We start from the raw sequence: 19,852 nt of genomic DNA, 5'->3' as shown, positions 1-19,852 counted from the left end.
CGTACTAATCACTGCACCACCGTGCTGTCAACTTTATTAATCCCTGTGGGGAAATTCTGCTCTGCATGTAACCGTGCTAGCTGTGTAGCTAGCAGCCGTGGGCAGCCGCCCTGCAGCACCCGGGGACCAACTCCAGTCCGTCTTGCCCTGCCTCGGTCAGGGACACAGACAGGAGTATTAACCCTAACATACATGTCTTTTTGATGATGGGGGAAACCGGAGCACCCGGAGAAACCCCACCGCAGACACGGGGAGAACATGCAAACTCCACACAGAGGACGACCTGGGATGACCCCCAAGGTTGGACAACCCCGGGGTTCGAACGCAGGACCTTCTTGCTGTGAGGCGACAGCGCTAACCACTGGGCCACCGTGCCGCCAAGCCAAAAATGGATGCAAATAGGAGCTGGAGTTATGGCTTTATGCACAAGCGAGAGACTGTGAAGTCTTCTTGCTGGTGCAATCAGCAGAGTACTGACCCGTCAGGTAGGTCATTGTCAAACAGGCGACTGCAGTCCACCACCGGCCCTCCCGTCCCAATGCGATCCCTCGACTGGAGACTCACTACAGAAGGGCAGAAAGAAATAAAACAGGATTGACAGATGAACATTTCTCACTACCCATGGCTCTCAAATCACAACGGACAATGTTTAAGCACGTACTGGGACCCAAACTGTTCACACTCTACATAAATGACATCTGTAAGGTGTCCGAATCATTAAAGTTTGTATTATTTGCAGATGATACCAATATATTTTGCTCTGGGAAAAACATGAAATAACTTTTGGAAGTAACAAAGAAAGAGTTTATGAGAAAAAATTCTTGGGAGTGATAATAAATAATAAACTCTGTTGGATACCACACATAAATCATATTAAACTAAAAATGTCTAAATCCACTGCATTATTATATAAAACTAAATCTACCTTGAACCAGAACTCACTATATGTAATGTACTGTTCTCTTCATAGTTCCATACTTTACTGTGTGCAGGTATGGGGGGAAACACATAAAATGAACACAAATCCAATTTTCATACTACAGAAGAGAGCTATCAGAATTGTACATCAAACGGATTATTATGAACCAACCAATGCACTATTTATTAACTCTCACGCTTTAAGATTCAGTGATCTGGTTGACTTTAAAACTGCACAACTAATGTACAAAGTAAAGAAAAAAAACCTGCTTCCTGACGGTCTGCAAAACATGTTTAAAACCAGACAGAGTCGGTACGGACTTAGAAGGATTGACACATTTAAAAAACAAGAGCTATGACAAATATAAAGAATAAATGTGTAACTGTTAACAGGGTTAATTTATGGAATAACTTTGACCGGGAATTAAAATTGTGTAGTACAGTTCGTGAGCTAATAAACGCTCAGAAGTAACATGATAAATATGTAACGGAGGCATGAACATAATGGAGGTACGTGGTAAGTGACATATGAAAGGGCATACAAATGAAACGTTGGATTTTGTATTTTGTTTTGTATTGTTTGTTTTTTTTGTACGAAGTAAAAAGGGTAGGCATGATAAGCTAAAGCTTCAGCCTACACCTGTTCACACAATAATGTTTCTTCATTCCATCCATCCTTTATCCGAACCGCTTACCCTGCTCTCAGGGTGGTGGAGATGCTGCAGCCTATCCCAGCAGTCACTGGGCGGCAGGCGGGGAGACACCCTGGACAGACCGCCAGGCCATCATACAGGGCCACCCCCCCCACAGGGCCACCCCCCCCCAAACACACACACACACACACACACAATACCACTACACTAGCGGCGCACTAACACACCCACACACACACACACCTAGGGACAATTTAGTACAGGGAGTCACCTGACCTACATGTCTTTGGACTGTGGGAGGAAACCGGAGCCCCGGAGGAAACCGGAGCCCCCGGAGGAAACCCACACAGACACAGGGAGAACATGCAAACTCCACACAGAGGACGACCCCCAAGGTTGGACTAGCCCGGGGGCTCGAACCCAGGACCTTCTCGCTTTGAGGCGACGGGCTAACCACTGCGCCACTGTGCTGCCCTTGTTTCTTCATTTTTTTGATATAATTTTTTTATTATTTATCTATGTATATGTGCATTTTTTGTAACACTTAAAATATGGACTGAATAAATAGTTGGAGTAATACTACCTGTAGACACACACACGCGCAAACACAACACTTAAGCATGACATGTCATGACAGCATCATCAGATACTAAATTGTCTAATCTGACATAATGATGTGAATATGTGATGGAACAAGTTTGTGTGTGTGTGTGCGTGTGTGTATGCGTGTGCGTGTGTGTGTTTGACTCACCAACTATTTGTCCTCTCACAGTATCGTTGTCATTTGGGCCCAGCTTATTTAAGTCCAGCCTCTGATCTGCAGGTTAGAAATAAAATCAGCAAGGTGTGTTACCTGCTTTTCCACGTCTGCACACATTTTACAGTAACAAGAGTTTGTGGGATCCCCAAAGGTACCCCGGCCCCACGATGATGTGGAGCATCCAGCATCACTGACATACACCGTCCCTGCACAGGGCAACTGACTGGGAGATCCTGAAGATAGTGTAGGGGACCTCCACATATCCAGCCACCGCACATCTAAAGCCCCTCACTAGACTTGGGTTATGGCACAAAAAAAGATGAGCAGATTGTTTGGGAGGTTTCTGAAACACTAAGCCCTCACACAGTAAAAAAAAAAAAACAAAAAAAAAAAAACTTTTTTTTCATATAATATTTGCATAATTTCTAATTGAATAACACTGGTTTCATCTGTTGATATCTGGGTTGACGGCGTTGTCTGTTCACTGTTCTGGTATCACTTCTATCACACCACACATCAAATTCAAACAACCAAATACACATAAATATATAAATATATATAAAGGATGAGCCAAACTGCTTTGAAAGACCTTGGAAGGACATCTGCCTTCATAGCAGGTGAAGGTTGTGTACATCATCACTAATGCCATTTTGTGTCCCTAAATAAACAAACAGCTAATGAGTGTTACTGAACCGGACACTAAATAGCGGCTGCAAAATGGTAGCAGATAGAAACCGGGACACAAACTGAGGGCGAAGGTTATTCAGACCTTTTTCTGTATCGAATTTGTTGTCAACAGCCTGTACTGTTGGATGTTGGGTAAATAAGGAAGCATTTGTCTGCTCTCCTCAGGGTGGGAGAGCTCAGCCAGACAGCGAGACAGAGGACAGAAAAGAAAACAAGGAGACCCTGACTAGATCCAGACAAAGATACACACAACAGTCCTGCTATACTCACACACACACACACACACCCGACAGGGTCAGTTGTACACAGTCCAATTGACGCTGATACACACAACACTGATATCAAATGGTATGCTTGCTGATATACCCACCATCTATTAGCAAGGTTGCATTTGTGTGTGTGTGTGTGTGTGTGTGTGTGTGTGTGTTTGAAGGCAACGCAGGTCATTGGAGGTTACAAATACCGAGTTAAATCTAAATGAACAAAAATCAGAGGCAGAGCGCTAGGACAGAAAAATCTAGGCTAGAAAGAGCTACAACAAAGAGCAAGGATAGAAAGAGCAAGGATAGAAAGAGCTAGGATAGAAAGAGCTAGGACAGAAAGAGCTAGGATAGAGCCAGGACAGAAATAGCTAGGCTAGAAAGAGCTAGGCAAGAAAGAGCTAGGATAGAAAGCTAGGATAGAAAGAGCTAGGACAGAAAGCTAGGATAGAAAGAGCTAGGACAGAAAGCTAGGATAGAAAGAGCTAGGACAGAAAGAGCTAGGATTGAAAGAGCTAGGACAGAAAGCTAGGATAGAAAGCTAGGACAGAAAGCAAGGATAGAAAGAGCTAGGATTGAAAGAGCTAGGACAGAAAGCTAGGATAGAAAGCTAGGACAGAAAGCAAGGATAGAAAGAGCTAGGATTGAAAGAAGTAGGACAGAAAGCTAGGATAGAAAGAGCTAGGACAGAAAGAGTTAGGACAGAAAGAGCTAGGATAGAAAGCTAGGATAGAAAGAGCTAGGACAGAAAGCTAGGATAGAAAGAGCTAGGACAGAAAGAGCTAGGATAAAAAGAGCTAGGACAGAAAGCTAGGATAGAAAGAGCTAGGACAGAAAGCTAGGATAGAAAGCTAGGATAGAAAGAGCTAGGACAGAAAGCTAGGATAGAAAGAGCTGGGACAGAAAGAGCTAGGATAGAAAGAGCTAGGACAGAAAGCTAGGATAGAAAGAGCTGGGACAGAAAGAGCTAGGATAGAAAGAGCTAGGACAGAAAGCTAGGATAGAAAGCTAGGATAGAAAGAGCTAGGACAGAAAGCTAGGATAGAAAGAGCTAGGACAGAAAGAGCTAGGATAGAAAGCTAGGACAGAAAGAGCTAGGATAGAAAGCTAGGATAGAAAGAGCTGGGACAGAAAGAGCTAGGACAGAAAGAGCTAGGATAGAAAGCTAGGACAGAAAGCTAGGACAGAAAGAGCTAGGATAGAAAGAGCTAGGACAGAAAGAGCTAGGATAGAAAGAGCTAGGATAGAAAGAGCTAGGACAGAAAGAGCTGGGACAGAAAGCTAGGATAGAAAGAGCTAGGACAGAAAGAGCTGGGACAGAAAGCTAGGATAGAAAGAGCTAGGACAGAAAGCTAGGACAGAAAGAGCTAGGACAGAAAGAGCTAGGACAGAAAGAGCTAGGATAGAAAGAGCTAGGACAGAAAGAGCTAGGACAGAAAGAGCTAGGATAGAAAGAGCTCGGACAGAAAGAGCTAGGATAGAAAGAGCTAGGATAGAAAGAGCTAGGACAGAAAGAGCTGGGACAGAAAGCTAGGACAGAAAGAGCTAGGACAGAAAGCTAGGACAGAAAGAGCTAGGACAGAAAGAGCTAGGACAGAAAGAGCTAGGATAGAAAGAGCTAGGACAGAAAGAGCTAGAACAGAAAGAGCTAGGATAGAAAGAGCTAGGATAGAAAGAGCTAGGACAGAAAGAGCTAGGACAGAAAGAGCTAGGACAGAAAGAGCTAGGACAGAAAGCTAGGACAGAAAGAGCTAGGACAGAAAGAGCTAGGACAGAAAGAGCTAGGATAGAAAGAGCTGGGACAGAAAGCTAGGATAGAAAGAGCTGGGACAGAAAGAGAAGGTTGGTGAGAAAGAGGGTAAAGGGGAAAGGCAGATGACGACGCAGACAGCGGGAGACAGACAGTACAAACACAAACACACACAGTGCCCTGGAGAGCTTGTGTGTACTAAAACCAAAGTCAGACAAGATTTGCCATGCCTGTGGTTTGCCCCTGTGTGTGTGCCTGTGTGTGTGTGTGCCTGTGTGTGTGTGTGTGTGTGTGTGTGTGAGTGTGTAGGCAAGTGCAATTCCACAGACGACTTGTGCATATCTGCCTGTGTAAACCTAATTACTGCAGCTTCTTTCCTGACCTACGTGTGTGTGTATCTATACCAGATACCAGTCTAGGGTAAACAGGGATGGTCTCAGCATAACAGGCGAGAACAGTACAATGTTTTGCTCCGAGTAAATGACTGATGTTACATATAAAGTCACTGCAAAGATGCGAATAGACACGAATTCGCATGCATTCGCGCCGGGTGACGCGAATGATGCGACGCAAATGGCGCGTACATCCCCCTGGTGAAACTCCTCACTGTCAGGTGAAAAGAAGTGGCTGGTGACTCCACATGTATGGGAGGAGGAATGTGGTAGTCTGCAGCCCTCCCCAGATCAGCAGAGGGGGTGCAGCAGCGACTGGGACGGCTCGGAAGAGTGGGGGTAATTGGCCAAGTACAATAGGGGAGAAAAAGTGGGGGAATTAAATAAAGAATAAATCATCAGATGGCAGTCCGTGAACTGTTGACAACTAATTAAGGGTCAGTCTGTGTGTAGCCATGTCCCACAATGCTATGCCACAAATAGCTGCAGTATTGAGGTAGCATGCAATTTAACAAATTGGAGGGAGAAATATTTCTACGTCTTGAACTACCTCAAACTACCTACCTTGTTTTAGAGAATTAGGTATTACATCCATCTGGCCCTAATAAAAACACCCCAGCCCAGGACTGCTACATCTTTACTTGCTGGATTATCCGAGACCAGCCTCCACCGGACAGCTGATGATGCTGCAGGTTTGCACAGCTGAAGAATTTCTGAACCAACTGTCAGAAACCATCACAGAGGCTCATCTGTGTTCTTGTTGTGCTCTGCAGGGTGTTGACCTGACTGCAGTTTGGTGTCAGAACCAACGTAAGAGGACAAAGGCTCAACTTTGATGGCCGCTGGCACACTGGCGTGTCATCTTAGCCGATGAATCCAAGTTTTAGCTGCATCAGTCTGGCGGCAGACAGCTTTTTGTGGTGTAGTGCAAGTGAACAGTTTACTAATGAGAACGAGGGGAGATTTTCAAGGTGAAGGTGGGGTTAAGGTACAGGTGAGTTTAAGCTGTGGAACTCAAATACAAGTGCATTTAATCAATCAACATGTGATGTGGCGAGATCCTGAGATCCCTTATTGTGCCACTCCTCACCTCTGGTTCAGCATGATAACGCACACGCCAACTTTGCAATGATCTATGTATAATTTCTGGAAGCTACTGTAGAAAACAACCCAGGACTTCCCTATTGCCTCGCTCATATCTAACATGTCACCTATTTAGCATGTGTAGCGAATTCAGGGGGCAGCCTGGGAACCGCCGCAGCCGGGGCGTGGACCCGGATGTCCCGCACCACGGGCGACAATGTTAACCAGTCGACTAAAGGGTCCGACCTGTTAGCCAAGGGCTAGCGAGTCTATTTAGCAAGTTACACTACCCCCCCCCCCCCTTCGGAAAGCATGTCCCTGCACTTCAGCACATCAGCTCCCTCATGCTTCTGATGGTCTCATGGTCTCACCATCCCACTTCTGACACCAATGTAGCAAATTCAGGGGGGGAACCGGGAACCGCTGCAGCCTGAAGGCGAACCCGGGTCTCCCGCACCACGGGCGACTACGTTAACCAGTGACTAATGGGTCAGACCCATTAGCCACGGGCTAGCGAGTCTATTCATTCATGCATGCTAAACATGCACTGGATCAATTTGCGTGTGACAGCATGCTAAATATGAAACTCACAGATTACAACCAAAAGAATTATCCCAGTTTACTGATTTCTTTAAATGAACAGTCAAAAGAAGTCTTTCAAATTGTGTGTTTTATGAATACTATCCATCCACCCATTATCCAAACTGCTTATCCTGCTCTCAGGGCTGCTGCAGCCTATCCCAGCAGTCATTAGGCGGCAGGCAGGGAGACACCCTGGACAGGCCACCGGGCCACCACACACACACACACACACACACACATTCATACCTAGGGACAAGTTAGTATGGCCGATTCACCTGACCTACATGTCTTTGGACTGTGGGAGGAAACCTGAGCCCCCGGAGGAAACCCACACAGACACGGGGAGAACATGCAAACTCCACACAGAGGACGACCCGGGACGACCCCCAAGGCCGGACAGCCCCGGGGCTCGAACCCAGGACCTTTTTGTTGTGAGGCTAACCCCTGTGCCACCATAAATGAATATTATTTGTGAATTAAACCTACTCCTAATAAATCTTGTAACATCCACAGAATTTAAATCAATGCCTCTTGTGCCTGTGTGAAAGAAGACTTCATATTAAAGATGAAGAGTGTGGCATCACAGACACCTGCAGCACTGTGTGCTGCTACCTGTTCAGTGCAGTACTAAATAGGTCAACACTAAAAGTAGAAATCCACTGGGCAGATTTTAACCATTTCATTTTTAACATGTGCCTGCACATTGTTTTTAATGACAACAAACTGAATTGAACTGAATTGAATTTGTGACTGTTGATTTTTATTCTTTGCGCTCTGCACAGGAAGAAACTTCTGGTAACATTCCCTACACCGACACTAACCTGCCACTGTGTCTGTGTGTGTGTGTGTGTTTTAAATGTCCGTGGACGTTTCTGGGTGTCCGGGTAGCGTGGCCATCTATTCTGTTTCCTACCAACACGGGGATCGGCGGTTCGAATCCCTGTGTTGCCTCCGGCTTGGTCGGGCGTCCCTACAGACACAATTGGCCGTGTCTGCAGGTGGGAAGCCGGTTGTAGGTATGTGTCCTGGTCGCTGCACTAGCGCCTCCTCTGGTCGGTTGGGGCACCTGTTTAGGGGGGGGGACTGGGGGGAATAGTGTGATCCTCCCATGCGCTACATCTCCCTGGTGAAACTCCTCACTGTCAGGTGAAAAGAAGCGGCTGGTGACTCCACATGTATGGGAGGAGGCATGTGGTAGTCTGCAGCCCTCCCCGGATCAGCAGAGGGGGTGGAGCAGAGACCGGGACGGCTCAGAAGGGTGGGGTGATTGGCCAAGCACAATTGGGGAGAAAAAAAGGGGGGGGGGATAAATAAAAGAAAAAGAAATGTACGTGGAAGTTTGTGTGTGTGATGTGTATGTAGGTGGATGGAGCTGGGTAAATACTGTATGCGTTGTCTGTGTCTAAATGTATGTGTCTTTTGTGTGTGCGTGTGTGTGTGTGTGTGTGTGTGTGTGTGTGTGTGTGTGTGTGTGTGTTGGATGACAAACTTGAATGTGACTAAGAATATTTGAGATTTCTAAGAATGAGCATTTCCAGTAAGTGTGTGTGTGTGTGTGTGTGTGTGCGTGTGTGTACAGGACCACAACGGTGATGTATTGGTATTCAGCAGAGGGCAAGACACACAGATCACGTGGACCTGGCTACTTCCTGTGGCCGGAAGAGAGGATAATTTCAGCTATGCTGGCTGTACAGTAAGTGGATGGTCTAGGGTGTGACCGGAGCTTATATACTGTCTGTCTCTGGAAAATCCTGGTTGGTCTGAGGCCCACAGCCCTGAGGACAAGCCCTCCGCCGCTCAGTGGGTACGGCAGCACCGTTCTCCCCTGCAGCCGGAGAGGCCTGTGAGGTAACACTGCCCATGTTGTGGGATTTGGTGGAATAGCAACTAAGCTCTCCGGCAGCCAAAAATGACATTTAGGAGCAAACACAAGGCTGCGGGAACGCGTCCAGCAGTCTTAGCGAAGGAAAACACAGAAGGTATTGAAGCCTGATCTTCTGGGCTTGGATATTTTTGATTCTCGTGTAGCGGGCCATACAGAAACATTGACTGAGAGGCTAGTCCCTCTGAGACAACCCCTAACTACAACTGGACAAGTCCACGGTGGTGCGATGTGGTTTTTGGATGAAAGCATCCACCACATGGTATTATTTTACGCCGGGAAACTACTCAGGTAACTGGACAGTTTGGCGTACACAGGACGATGAATAGAAAGAACAACAAGGCCAGGCCGATAAAAAAAGACCTGTCTGGTCGGGTTGGGTAAGACGGCTAAAGAAGACGGACAGAAGTAAATCAGCACAATGTGTGTGGGCAGTGTTGATTTGACAATGATGCCTGGGTGTGTGTCTGTAGCTTGTTTGTCCCAGCCGAAGCAGACACAGCTCACAGCCAAACACCACCTGCCCTGTGCTGAACACAGAGGCCCAGGGCATGCACCGGCACCGGGACAAAGAGCAGCAAGTCATGATAGAAAGGCAACATTGTGCGGCAAAACGGACGCCGATTATTACACAATTACACAATTGTGTTTTGTGGTAGTGAGGGGGACGTAGCGGCCGAGGGTACAGTAGTGCTAATGAGAGGAACTACACATCCTGTATGGGGGGTGTGGAAATTTCTCATTTCCAAGACGCAGCGCCATGCGGACGTAGACGATTCTGCATCGATACAGTGACAGAAAATAATCGCACAAAATGATAGCCTACTGGGGGCGCCTGGGTGGTGGCGGCGGGCTATTCCGTTGCCTACCAACATGGGGCTCAGCAGTTCAAATCCCCGTGTTACCTCCGGCTCGGTCGGGCGTCCCAACAGACACAATTGGCTGTGTCTGCGGGTGGGAAGCCGGATGTGGGTATGTGTCATGCTCGCTGCACTAGCGCCTCCTCTGGTCGGTCAGGAAACCTGTTCGGGGGGGAGGTGGAACTGGGGGGAATAGCGTGATCCTCCCATGCGCTACATCCCCCTGGTGAAACTCCTCACTGTCAGATGAAAAGAAGCGGCTGGTGACTCCACATGTATGGGAGGAGACATGTGGTAGTCTGCAGCCCTCCCCAGGTCAGCAGAGGGGGTGGAGCAGAGACCAGGATGGCTCGGAAGAGTGGGGTAATTGGCCGAGCACAATTGGGAGGGAAAAAAAAAAAGGTTGACAGATTGATAGTTGTTTCTCAATTCTGTGAGGGGTGGAGCATAGCCATTCTTAGTTGATGGAGCGATTCGTCTGGTTAAACCTGATCACCAAGTGGGACTCTGGCATGCTAACAAGTTACACAGCCTCATGCGGTCAGTATCCAAAGGCTCAAGTGGCCTTCAGCCACACGGGATTGAGCAATAACGGGTCTCTGATACCCTTGGGTGTCCGGGGTTGTGCACGCGCCACACTGAGCGGATCCACGTGTCTACCCACCGCTGATCCCAATCAGGAGCGGGGTTCAGCGGGTTACCCGTGCCTGTCGGCGAAGTTTATGTTCTGGTGTCATGCTGTAGTGCAGTACTTCTCCGGGGTCGGGTCGCGGTGGCAGCAAACTAAGTAGGGCACTCCAGACGCCTCTCTCCCCCAGCAACGCCCTCCAGCTCCTCCTGGAGGATCCTAAGGTGTTCCCAGGCCAGATTGGACATGTAGTCCCTCCCAGTCTCCTCCCAGGGGTCTCCTCCCAGTTGGCCATGCCCAGAAAACCTCCAGAGGAAGGTGCCCAGGAGGCATCCTAATCAGATGCTGAACCACCTCAACTGGCTCCTTTCGACGCGAAGGAGCAGCGGCTCTACTCCGAGCTCCTCCGGATGTCCGAGCTCCTCACCCTATCTCTAAGGCTGAGCCCAGACACCCTACGGAGGAAACCCATTTCAGCCGCTTGTATCCACGATCTCACCCTCTCGGTCACTACCCAAAGCTCATGACCATAGGTGAGGGTTGGGACAAAGACTGACTGGTAAATTGAGAGCTTTGCCTTCCGGCTCAGCTCCCTCTTCACCACAACGGTTCGGTACAACGTCCACATTACTGCTGATGCTGCACCAATCCACCCGTCAATCTCCTGCTCCATCCTACCCTCACTCGTGAACAAGACCCCGAGATACTTGAACTCCTTCACTTGAGGCAACAACTAATCCCCAACCCGGAGGGAGCAATCCACCATTGTCTGGTAGAGAACCATGGCCTCAGACTTGGAGGTGCTGACTCTCATCCCGGCCATTTCACACTCAGCTGCAAACCGCCCCAGTGCGCTGGAGGTCACGTTCTGATGAAGCCAACAAAACCACATCATCTGAAAAGAGCAGAGATGCAATTTGGAGGTTCCCAAAACAGACAAACTCCTCACCTTGGCTGCGCCTTGAGATCCTGTTCATGAATATCAATTTACAGTCCCTCAATGTAAACGCAAAAGGCTGAAGAATTCTTTTATACATAAGTCTATCCTGTTGCTAAACAAAATCAGTGTGCTGCTAATTGAGATCTGAATCTAGAGGATATATTGTGATATGTGTGTTTGTCATGACTGCCTGATGTGTTTTGTACATTTATGATAAGGGTCACATACGTAACTGAATGTTTAATTTGCGTGTTAATCTCTTGAACGCAAAATGAATTTCAGTGCAAACTGAAAATAAAGCTGTATCGTACCGTATTCAGGAGGTGCCCTGTTTTACAGCTGCTATATGAACACCTCATTTTTGTAGATTACAGCACACTTGCAATGCACCGCAGAAGGATTTATGTTTTGTTTTTGTAAAGTTTATGTACTGAGGTGGGTCACAAAGATACTGGTATTGAAAAAATGTAGCTTTTTCTACTACAGACTGTTGTAGTCTGATTTTTGAGAGCACTTTCTGAATAAAGAGGGAGTTTGGATTTATCTGACTGCTTGTATTAAATGATGAAAAAGTAGCCATGTGTAGAAATATAGAAAGTTGAAGATGCGATACATTGAGATGCATCGAAATGCATCGTGCAATCGAATCCAGCCATCCATCATCTGAACCGCTCATCCTGCTCTCAGGGTCACGAGGATGCTGGAGCCTATCCCAGCAGTCATTGGGCGGCAGGCAGGGAGACACCCTGGACAAGTCGCCAGGCCATCACAGGGTCAACAAACAAACAAACAAACAAACACACACACACACACACACACACACACAAACATTCATACCTAGGGGCAATTTAGTACGGCGAACTCACCTGATCTACATGTCTCTGGGCTGTGGGAGGAAACTGGAACACCCGGAGGAAACCCACACAGACACGGGGAGAACATGCAAACTCCACATAGAGGACGACCCTCAAGGTTGGACTACCCCGGGGCTCGAACCCAGGACCTTCTATCTATGAGGCAACCGCGTTAACCACTACGCCACCGTGCTGCCTTACCATTGAAGGTTCACACATCTAATCCTGGAGCTAGCTAGCTAGCTAACTAACTAACGAAAGGCTAACTGGTGCAGCCAGATAAAACAGAGACAGAATAGACAGTCTCCCTGGTTCCTGACCATAAAAAGAATGTGTGTTATTGGAGCCACTGAGTCTAGTCTGTACAACACATCTCTGTGTGTCTGTCTGTGCTAAGTGCAGCAAGTGTTTCTGCATCTGTGTGTATGTAGGCATGTGGGTGCGCTTAAGCAGAGTCCTTGTCTGGGAAAGTCTCCCAGGTGCCCCTTCCTCCACACATCATCTGGCACCTACCATCACCTCTCTCGGTTTTTTTTTTTTTTTTTGGCATTTATTCTCTCTTTCACTCTCTCTCCCTGGGGAGCAGGGGCGTCACCTCCTCGCACCAGCCCACACTGGCACATGAGCTCAGCTACACGGATCCACACACAGTGAGCAGTTTGGGGTGGGACAAGTGAGGGAGGGATGGACAGGTAGAGAAAGACTGAGAAGAAGAGGCAGAGACAGAAGAAAGGAAGAGCCCATCAGGGCTGTCAATGAGTGCAGATGCAGAGAGAACCCCCCCCCACACACACACACACACAGACACACACGTACTTACAGCCAGTGTCTTTGAGTCTGTTGATGGCGTTAGAGAGGAGGCGGACACAGCCAAGGAAGCCGGCACCCTGCTTCTTATGGATCTTTTTGTGGTTCCACACACTGATGGTAATGGAGTCCGACTTTCCGATGTAGCTAGACACAAAAAGAGGCGGACAGAGCTCGGTTAAGACCGAGGGGTCTGGAAAGTTGATAACACAGGGCGATTAATATGGGTTGTCATCGTGGTAAATGGGAGCACGTAAAAATGTTTAGCCGCATGTGCGCTCCACGATATACCTACCTACAGCTTGCACAAGGGACGGAGCGAGAGAGAGAGAGAGAGAGAGAGACAGAGCGAGAGAGAGAGAGAGAGACAGACAGAGCGAGAGAGAGAGAGAGAGAGAGAGAGAGAGAGAGAGAGAGAGAGAGAGACAGACAGAGCGAGAGAGAGAGAGAGAGAGAGAGAGAGAGAGAGAGAGAGAGAGAGAGAGACAGACAGAGCGAGAGAGAGAGAGAGACAGAGCGAGAGAGACAGAGAGAGAGAGACAGAGCGAGAGAGACAGAGAGAGACAGACAAACAGAGCGAGAGAGAGAGACAAACAGAGCGAGAGAGAGAGAGAGAGAGAGAGAGAGAGAGAGAGAGAGAGAGAGAGAGTATGTCCTTCTGTGAAAACACATTTGACATCTCTGTTTCAGCAGGAATGGGACCATGGCTAAAAGAGTGGAGTGCAGCAAAGAACCACAGTTGACAGAGCAGGAAACAGGGTGTAACAATATTAAATAATGAGCTACTGGGGCATCCGGGTAAATAATGAGCTACTGGGGCGTCCGGGTAAATAATGAGCTACTGGGGCGTCCGGGTAAATAATGAGCTACTGGGGCATCCGGGTAAATAATGAGCTACTGGGGCATCCGGGTAAATAATGAGCTACTGGGGCGTCCGGGTAAATAATGAGCTACTGGGGCGTCCGGGTAAATAATGAGCTACTGGGGCGTCCGGGTAAATAATGAGCTACTGGGGCATCCGGGTAAATAATGAGCTACTGGGGCATCCGGGTAAATAATGAGCTACTGGGGTGTCCGGGTAAATAATGAGCTACTGGGGTGTCTGGGTAAATAATGAGCTACTGGGGCATCTGGGTAAATAATGAGCTACTAGGGCGTCCGGGTAGCGTGGCGGTCTATTCCGTTGCCTACTAAAATGGGGATCATGGTTCAAATCCCCGTGTTACCGCCGGCTTGGTCGGGTGTCCCTACAGACACAATTGGCCGTGTCTGTGGCTGGGAAGCCAGATGTGGGTATGCGTCCTGATCGCTGCACTAGCGCCTCCTCTGGTCGGCTGGGGGGCCTGTTCAGGGGGAGGGGAACTGGGGGGAACAGTGTGATCCTCCCACGTGCTACGTCCCCCTGGTGAAACTCCTCACTGTCAGGGGAAAAGAAGCGGCTGGTGACTCCACATGTATGGGAGGAGACATGTGGTGGTCAGCAGCCCTCCCCGGATCGGCAGAGGGGGTGGAGCAGCAGAGACCGGGACGGCTCGGAAGAGTGGGGTAATTGGCCAAGTACAATTGGGGATAAAAAGAGCAACAAAAGGAAAAAAGAAAAGCATAATGAGCTACTACCTGCAACACTGATAACACAAACACAATGCAAACGGACCAACAACATAACTTGTACCTCTCACTGCCACTTCTGTCTGACAAAAACAGAACAACAAACATGCCACGTCTGCGGTGTAGACTTTCAGACTGTGCAATGTGGCAGATGAGCTGATTTTAAGGAGACTGTGTGTGTGTGTGTGTGTGGCGTGTCTGTTTTAAGTGCAGCAGCTGAAGTCAGTCTAGTCGTGGTTAAAGAACAGAGGAAGTCCCAATGATCTCCTGCTTTACCACTGTCTGACACCCAGACAGCACTTAGTGGAAAAAAAAACAAAACACACACGAGCACACAAAACACACAAAATCACAGTCACTAATGCATAAAGCAGCAACGATGGATGATAAACTTACAAACAAGCAATCGCAGACTCACTCACACACATGCAGACAAGTACGCAGACATGCATCTGGAGACACACGCAGACAAACACACACTTAGACACACACACGCACACATATATATACTATATATGTGTGCGTGTGTGTGTGTGTGTAATTACAGCCTAGCCAACTGATGCCAATGCCAAGCTCTGCATTATGTTGTATATCACTTGTGAGGAGAGGGGTTTCCCAGCCCCGCGCAATCAGACAAACAGGTCCGCAACACTCGCCTGGCCCGTCTCGTCATCCGGGCTCTGGATTTAACTTTAGATGCATTGTTTGGGGTTTCAGTTACTTTTAACATCTCCGGTGGTTTTTGGTTTGGGTACCTACTTTAAGCCAACTCGCCGAATGTCTAGACCGTGTCACTGGTGAGACCGTCTTTTTACTTCACAGAGGCATGTCTGGACTGTTGCTGTGTGACGCATGCCCATGTGGATCTTCATCCATTTAGTGCCATTTAAAGCCAGTGTGGGACTTGTTGGCAAATAAAACCTTCGTCTGGGTGCTTCTGATACAGCCTACATCAACTACATATAGAACTCATAAAGTCTACATCAACTACATATAGAACTCATATAGCCTACATCAACTACCTATAGAACTCATATAGCCTACATCAACTACATATAGAACTCCTATAGCCTACATCAACTACATATAGAACTCCTATAGCCTACATCAACTACCTATAGAACTCATATAGCCTACATCAACTACATATAGAACTCCTATAGCCTACATCAACTACATATAGAACTCCTATAGCCTACATCAACTACATATAGAACTCATATAGTCTACATCAACTACATATAGAACTCCTATAGCCTACATCAACTACATATAGAACTCATATAGCCTACATCAACTACATATAGAACTGATATAGCTTACATAAACTAGATATAGAACCGATACAGCCTACATCAACTACATATAGAACTCATATAGCCTACATCAACTACATATAGAACTCATATAGCCTACATCAACTAGATATAGAACTGATATAGCTTACATAAACTAGATATAGAACCGATACAGCCTACATTAACTACATATAGAACTGAGTAGATACAGAACTGATACAGCCTACATTAAGTAGATACAGAATTGATACAGCCTACATTAACTAGATACAGAACTGATATAGCCTACATTAATTAGATACAGAGCTGATACAGCCTACATTAACTAGCTATAGAACTGATATAGCTTACATTAACTACATATAGAACTGATACAGCCTACATTAACTACATATAGAACTGATACAGCCTACATTAACCAGGTACTATAGAACTGATACAGCCTACATTAACTAGCTATAGAACTGATATAGCCTACATTAGTGTGCATTTTAACTTCTGGAGTGATTCTGAATTGCTGGTTCATCTACAATAAAGTATCATCTTTCTTGCTTAACAAGTTGCTACTAGTCCTATTCCAGCTGCTTGAGTAGTAGTCCTTTTCTCTATACATCTGCTGCTGGTTCCTAGTGGGATCTTACTCTAGCTGTAGCTGTCTTATTCTATTTACTTACTTGTCTTATTTACTTAATCTAACTTTTAGCTGTTTTTTCACCTTGTGTGCCCTTAAATATTTCTTGTTGCCTAGCTGTTTTGACTTAGTTATCCGTTTAGCTTATAAATATATTCCTTGGTAACTTGCTCTTTGCAGTTTTAAGTCTGGCCTGATTCAGTTTTAATTCAGTGTACATTTTAACTTCTGGAGTGACTCTGAATTGTTGGTTCATCTAGAATAGAGTTAAGTATCATCTTTCTTGCTTAACAAGTTGCTACTAGCCTTATTCCAGCTGCTTGAGTATTAGCCCTTTTCTCTATACATCTGCTGCTGGTTCCTAGTGGGATCTTATTCTAGCTGTAGCTGTCTTGTTCTATTTACTTACTTGTCTTATTTATTTATTCTAGCTGTAGCTGTTTTTCACCTAATGTGTCCTTAAATATTTCTTGTTGCCTAGCTGTTTTGACTTAGTTGTCATTTTAGCTTATAGATATATTCCTTGGTAAATTGCTGTTTGCAGTTTCAATAGTATTGTGTGAGGTTTGTTACTGAGTTTTACGTAAGTGAACAGTTTCCGGGCAATAGGCCTATTTTCAGTGTACCTCTTTGGCCAATTGGGTGTTAAGTGGCCAGGGTGTTGCCAGAACATCACAGGGATTTATAAGTCTGGCCTGATTCAGTTTCAATCCAGTGTGCATATTAACTTCTGGAGTGATTCTGAATTGATGGTTAGTCTAGAATAGAGTAAGTATAATTTTTCTTGCTTAACAAGTTGCTATTAGTCTTATACCAGCTACTTGAGTATTAGTCTTTTTCTCTATACATCTGCTGCTGGTTTGTAGTGGAATTTTATTCTAGCTGTAGCTGTCTTATCCTATTTACTTACTTGTCTTATTTACTTATTCTAGCTGTAGCTGTTTTTCACCTAGTGTGCCCTTAAATATTTCTTGTTGCCTAGCTGTTTTGACTTAGTTATCCTTTCAGCTTATAAATATATTCCTTGGTAACTTGCTCTTTGCAGTTTTAATAGTATTGTGTGAGGTTTGTTACTGAGTTTTACATAAGTGACCAGTTTCTGGGCAATAGGCCTGTTTTCAGTACCTCTTTGGCCAATTGGGTGTTAAGTGGCCAGGGTGTGGCCTGCACTCCTGGCAGACAATTAGCAATCAGTGTTCTTTAAATCACTGCTGCTACTTGGAAGTGTCAGGCAAACAAGCCGAGGGCAAACAGGTCTAGGTTGAACGAAGGCTAGAGTGAACGAAGGCTAGAGTGAACAAAGGCAAGCCGATTTTTTTCAAGCCAAGACTTCATCAAGCGCGGACTGCTCTTTTTAGATCCGGTCAGTCATCTGTATTTTGTGTACCTAGTATAGGCTATGTGTTTCCTTCGCATTCCTGTCCTTTCCTCTTCCCGGGGCTGGCATAGACGTTGGGTCACTCCTAGGTGCTGTGACCCTACCAATCTCATCTATCCCACTCTCTCCACTCACGTTGAGCAAGTGGTGATGGGAGGGCTCTGGAATTGCCAGTCTGCGGTGCTGAAAGCTGAGTTTATCTCAGGCTATGCATCCTTGCTCTCCCTCAACTTTCTTGCTCTAACTAAGACCTGGATAATGCCAGAAAACACTACCACACCCGCAGCTTTGTCTGATGTGTACTCTTTTTTTCACACTCCCAGAGGTGGGAGGTGGGGTGGTGGTACTGGCCTGCCAATCTCCCTGAAATGGAAATACTCTCGTTTCCATTCCACAATTTTCTCCACCCTCTTTTGAACTTCATGCTGCTACCATCTCTTATCCAGTCAAACTCACCATCTTGGTTGTGTACCGCCCACCAGGCCCCCTTGGCAAGTTTCTGGAGGAGCTTGACACACTTGTCTCGCACTTCCCTGTTGATGACTCTGCACTTATCCTTCTCGGTGACTTCAACATCCACACTAACAAGCTAGATCCTCTTCCCTCTCCTCCTTTGACCTTCACCTCTCACCCTCTCCTCCTACCCACAAGGCCGGCAACCAGCTGGACCTTCTTTACTAGACACTGTCCTATTTCCAATCTCTCTGTTACTCCCCTCCAGCTCTCTGACCACTATTTCATGTCCAACTCTTTCTCCCTCTCTTCACCCCCCTCAGTCCCTTCCCCTACCCACATGGTTTCCACCTGTAGACACCTCCGCTCTCTCTCCATCACTGATCTTTCTTCCTCTGTTACCTCTATCCTAATCTTTCTCTCTCCTACCCCGATACTGCTATTGATCTTCTTCTCTCTACCCTCTCCTCTTCTCAATCTCTGTCCCCTCACCTCCAGGCCTGCATGCCCAACTCCACCTGCCCCTTGGCTGGCTGACTCGGTACGTACTGAGAGACGGAGCCTGAGAGTGGCAGAGCGCAAATGGAGAAAAGGCAAACTCCAGAGGACCTTCTCAACTTCTAATCTCTTCTTTCCCTTTTCTCCTCCTCCCTTTCTCCTGCTAAAGCTGCCTTCTATCGCTCTAAAATCCTATCCTCTGCCTCCTAATCCTAAGAAACTCTTTGAAACCTTCTCTACACTTCTTCAACCTCCTACTTCCTCCCTTCTCCCTGATTACTTCGCTAACTTCTTTGACGAGAAGGTAAATGACATCAGATCCTCCTTTTCTCACCACCCGATTAGTGCTGCTTACACTATCCCACCACGCTCCCCTCTCCCCCGACGAGGTTCTAAACCTCATCACATCCAGTCGCCCCACCACATGCTCCCTTGACCCGGTCCCCTCCTCTTCAGTCTATGGTACCTGAACTCCTTCCCTATCTAACCCACCTCATCAACACCTCCCTCCAGGCAGGATGCTTTCCATCTGCCTTCAAGACTGCTAGAGTCACCCCCCTTCTCAAGAAATCATCACTTAACCCCTCTGACATCAAACACTACAGACCGGTTTCCCTTCTACCCTTTCTATCCAAAACTTTAGAACGTGCTGTCTTTAACCAACTTTCTTTGTACCTCCACCAGAACAACCTCCTGGACCCCAACCAGTCTGGCTTCAGGGTGGGTCACTCAACAGAGACGGCCCTCCTTGCAGTGACAGAATCGCTGCACTCTACGAGAGCAAACTCTCTCTCCTCTGTCCTGATACTCCTGGACCTGTCAGCTTCGTTCGACACAGTGAACCACCAGATCCTCCTCTCTACCCTCGAGGGGCTGGGTGTCACAAGCTCTGCACTCTCAATGTTTGCATCCCACCTGACGGGTCGCTCC

At 46.9% G+C, this 19,852-nt stretch overlaps 1 protein-coding gene across 1 annotated transcript in view; it reads right to left on the bottom strand.

Moving 5' to 3' along the window:
* LOC130112330 (E3 ubiquitin-protein ligase SMURF2-like) overlaps positions 1 to 19,852 on the bottom strand; it is a 175,763-nt gene that overhangs the window by 59,860 nt on the left and 96,051 nt on the right. Inside the window, exons 4-6 of the mRNA XM_056279659.1 lie at positions 13,070 to 13,203; positions 2,323 to 2,388; positions 479 to 563 (exon numbers count right to left, since the gene is read on the bottom strand). Coding sequence (XP_056135634.1) covers positions 479 to 563; positions 2,323 to 2,388; positions 13,070 to 13,203 — 285 coding nt within the window. The remainder of the gene's footprint in view (positions 1 to 478; positions 564 to 2,322; positions 2,389 to 13,069; positions 13,204 to 19,852) is intronic.

This window comes from Lampris incognitus, chromosome 5, assembly GCF_029633865.1.
Source record: "Lampris incognitus isolate fLamInc1 chromosome 5, fLamInc1.hap2, whole genome shotgun sequence".
Classification (NCBI taxonomy): domain Eukaryota; kingdom Metazoa; phylum Chordata; class Actinopteri; order Lampriformes; family Lampridae; genus Lampris; species Lampris incognitus.
This window is presented reverse-complemented; position numbering and strand designations above follow the sequence as displayed.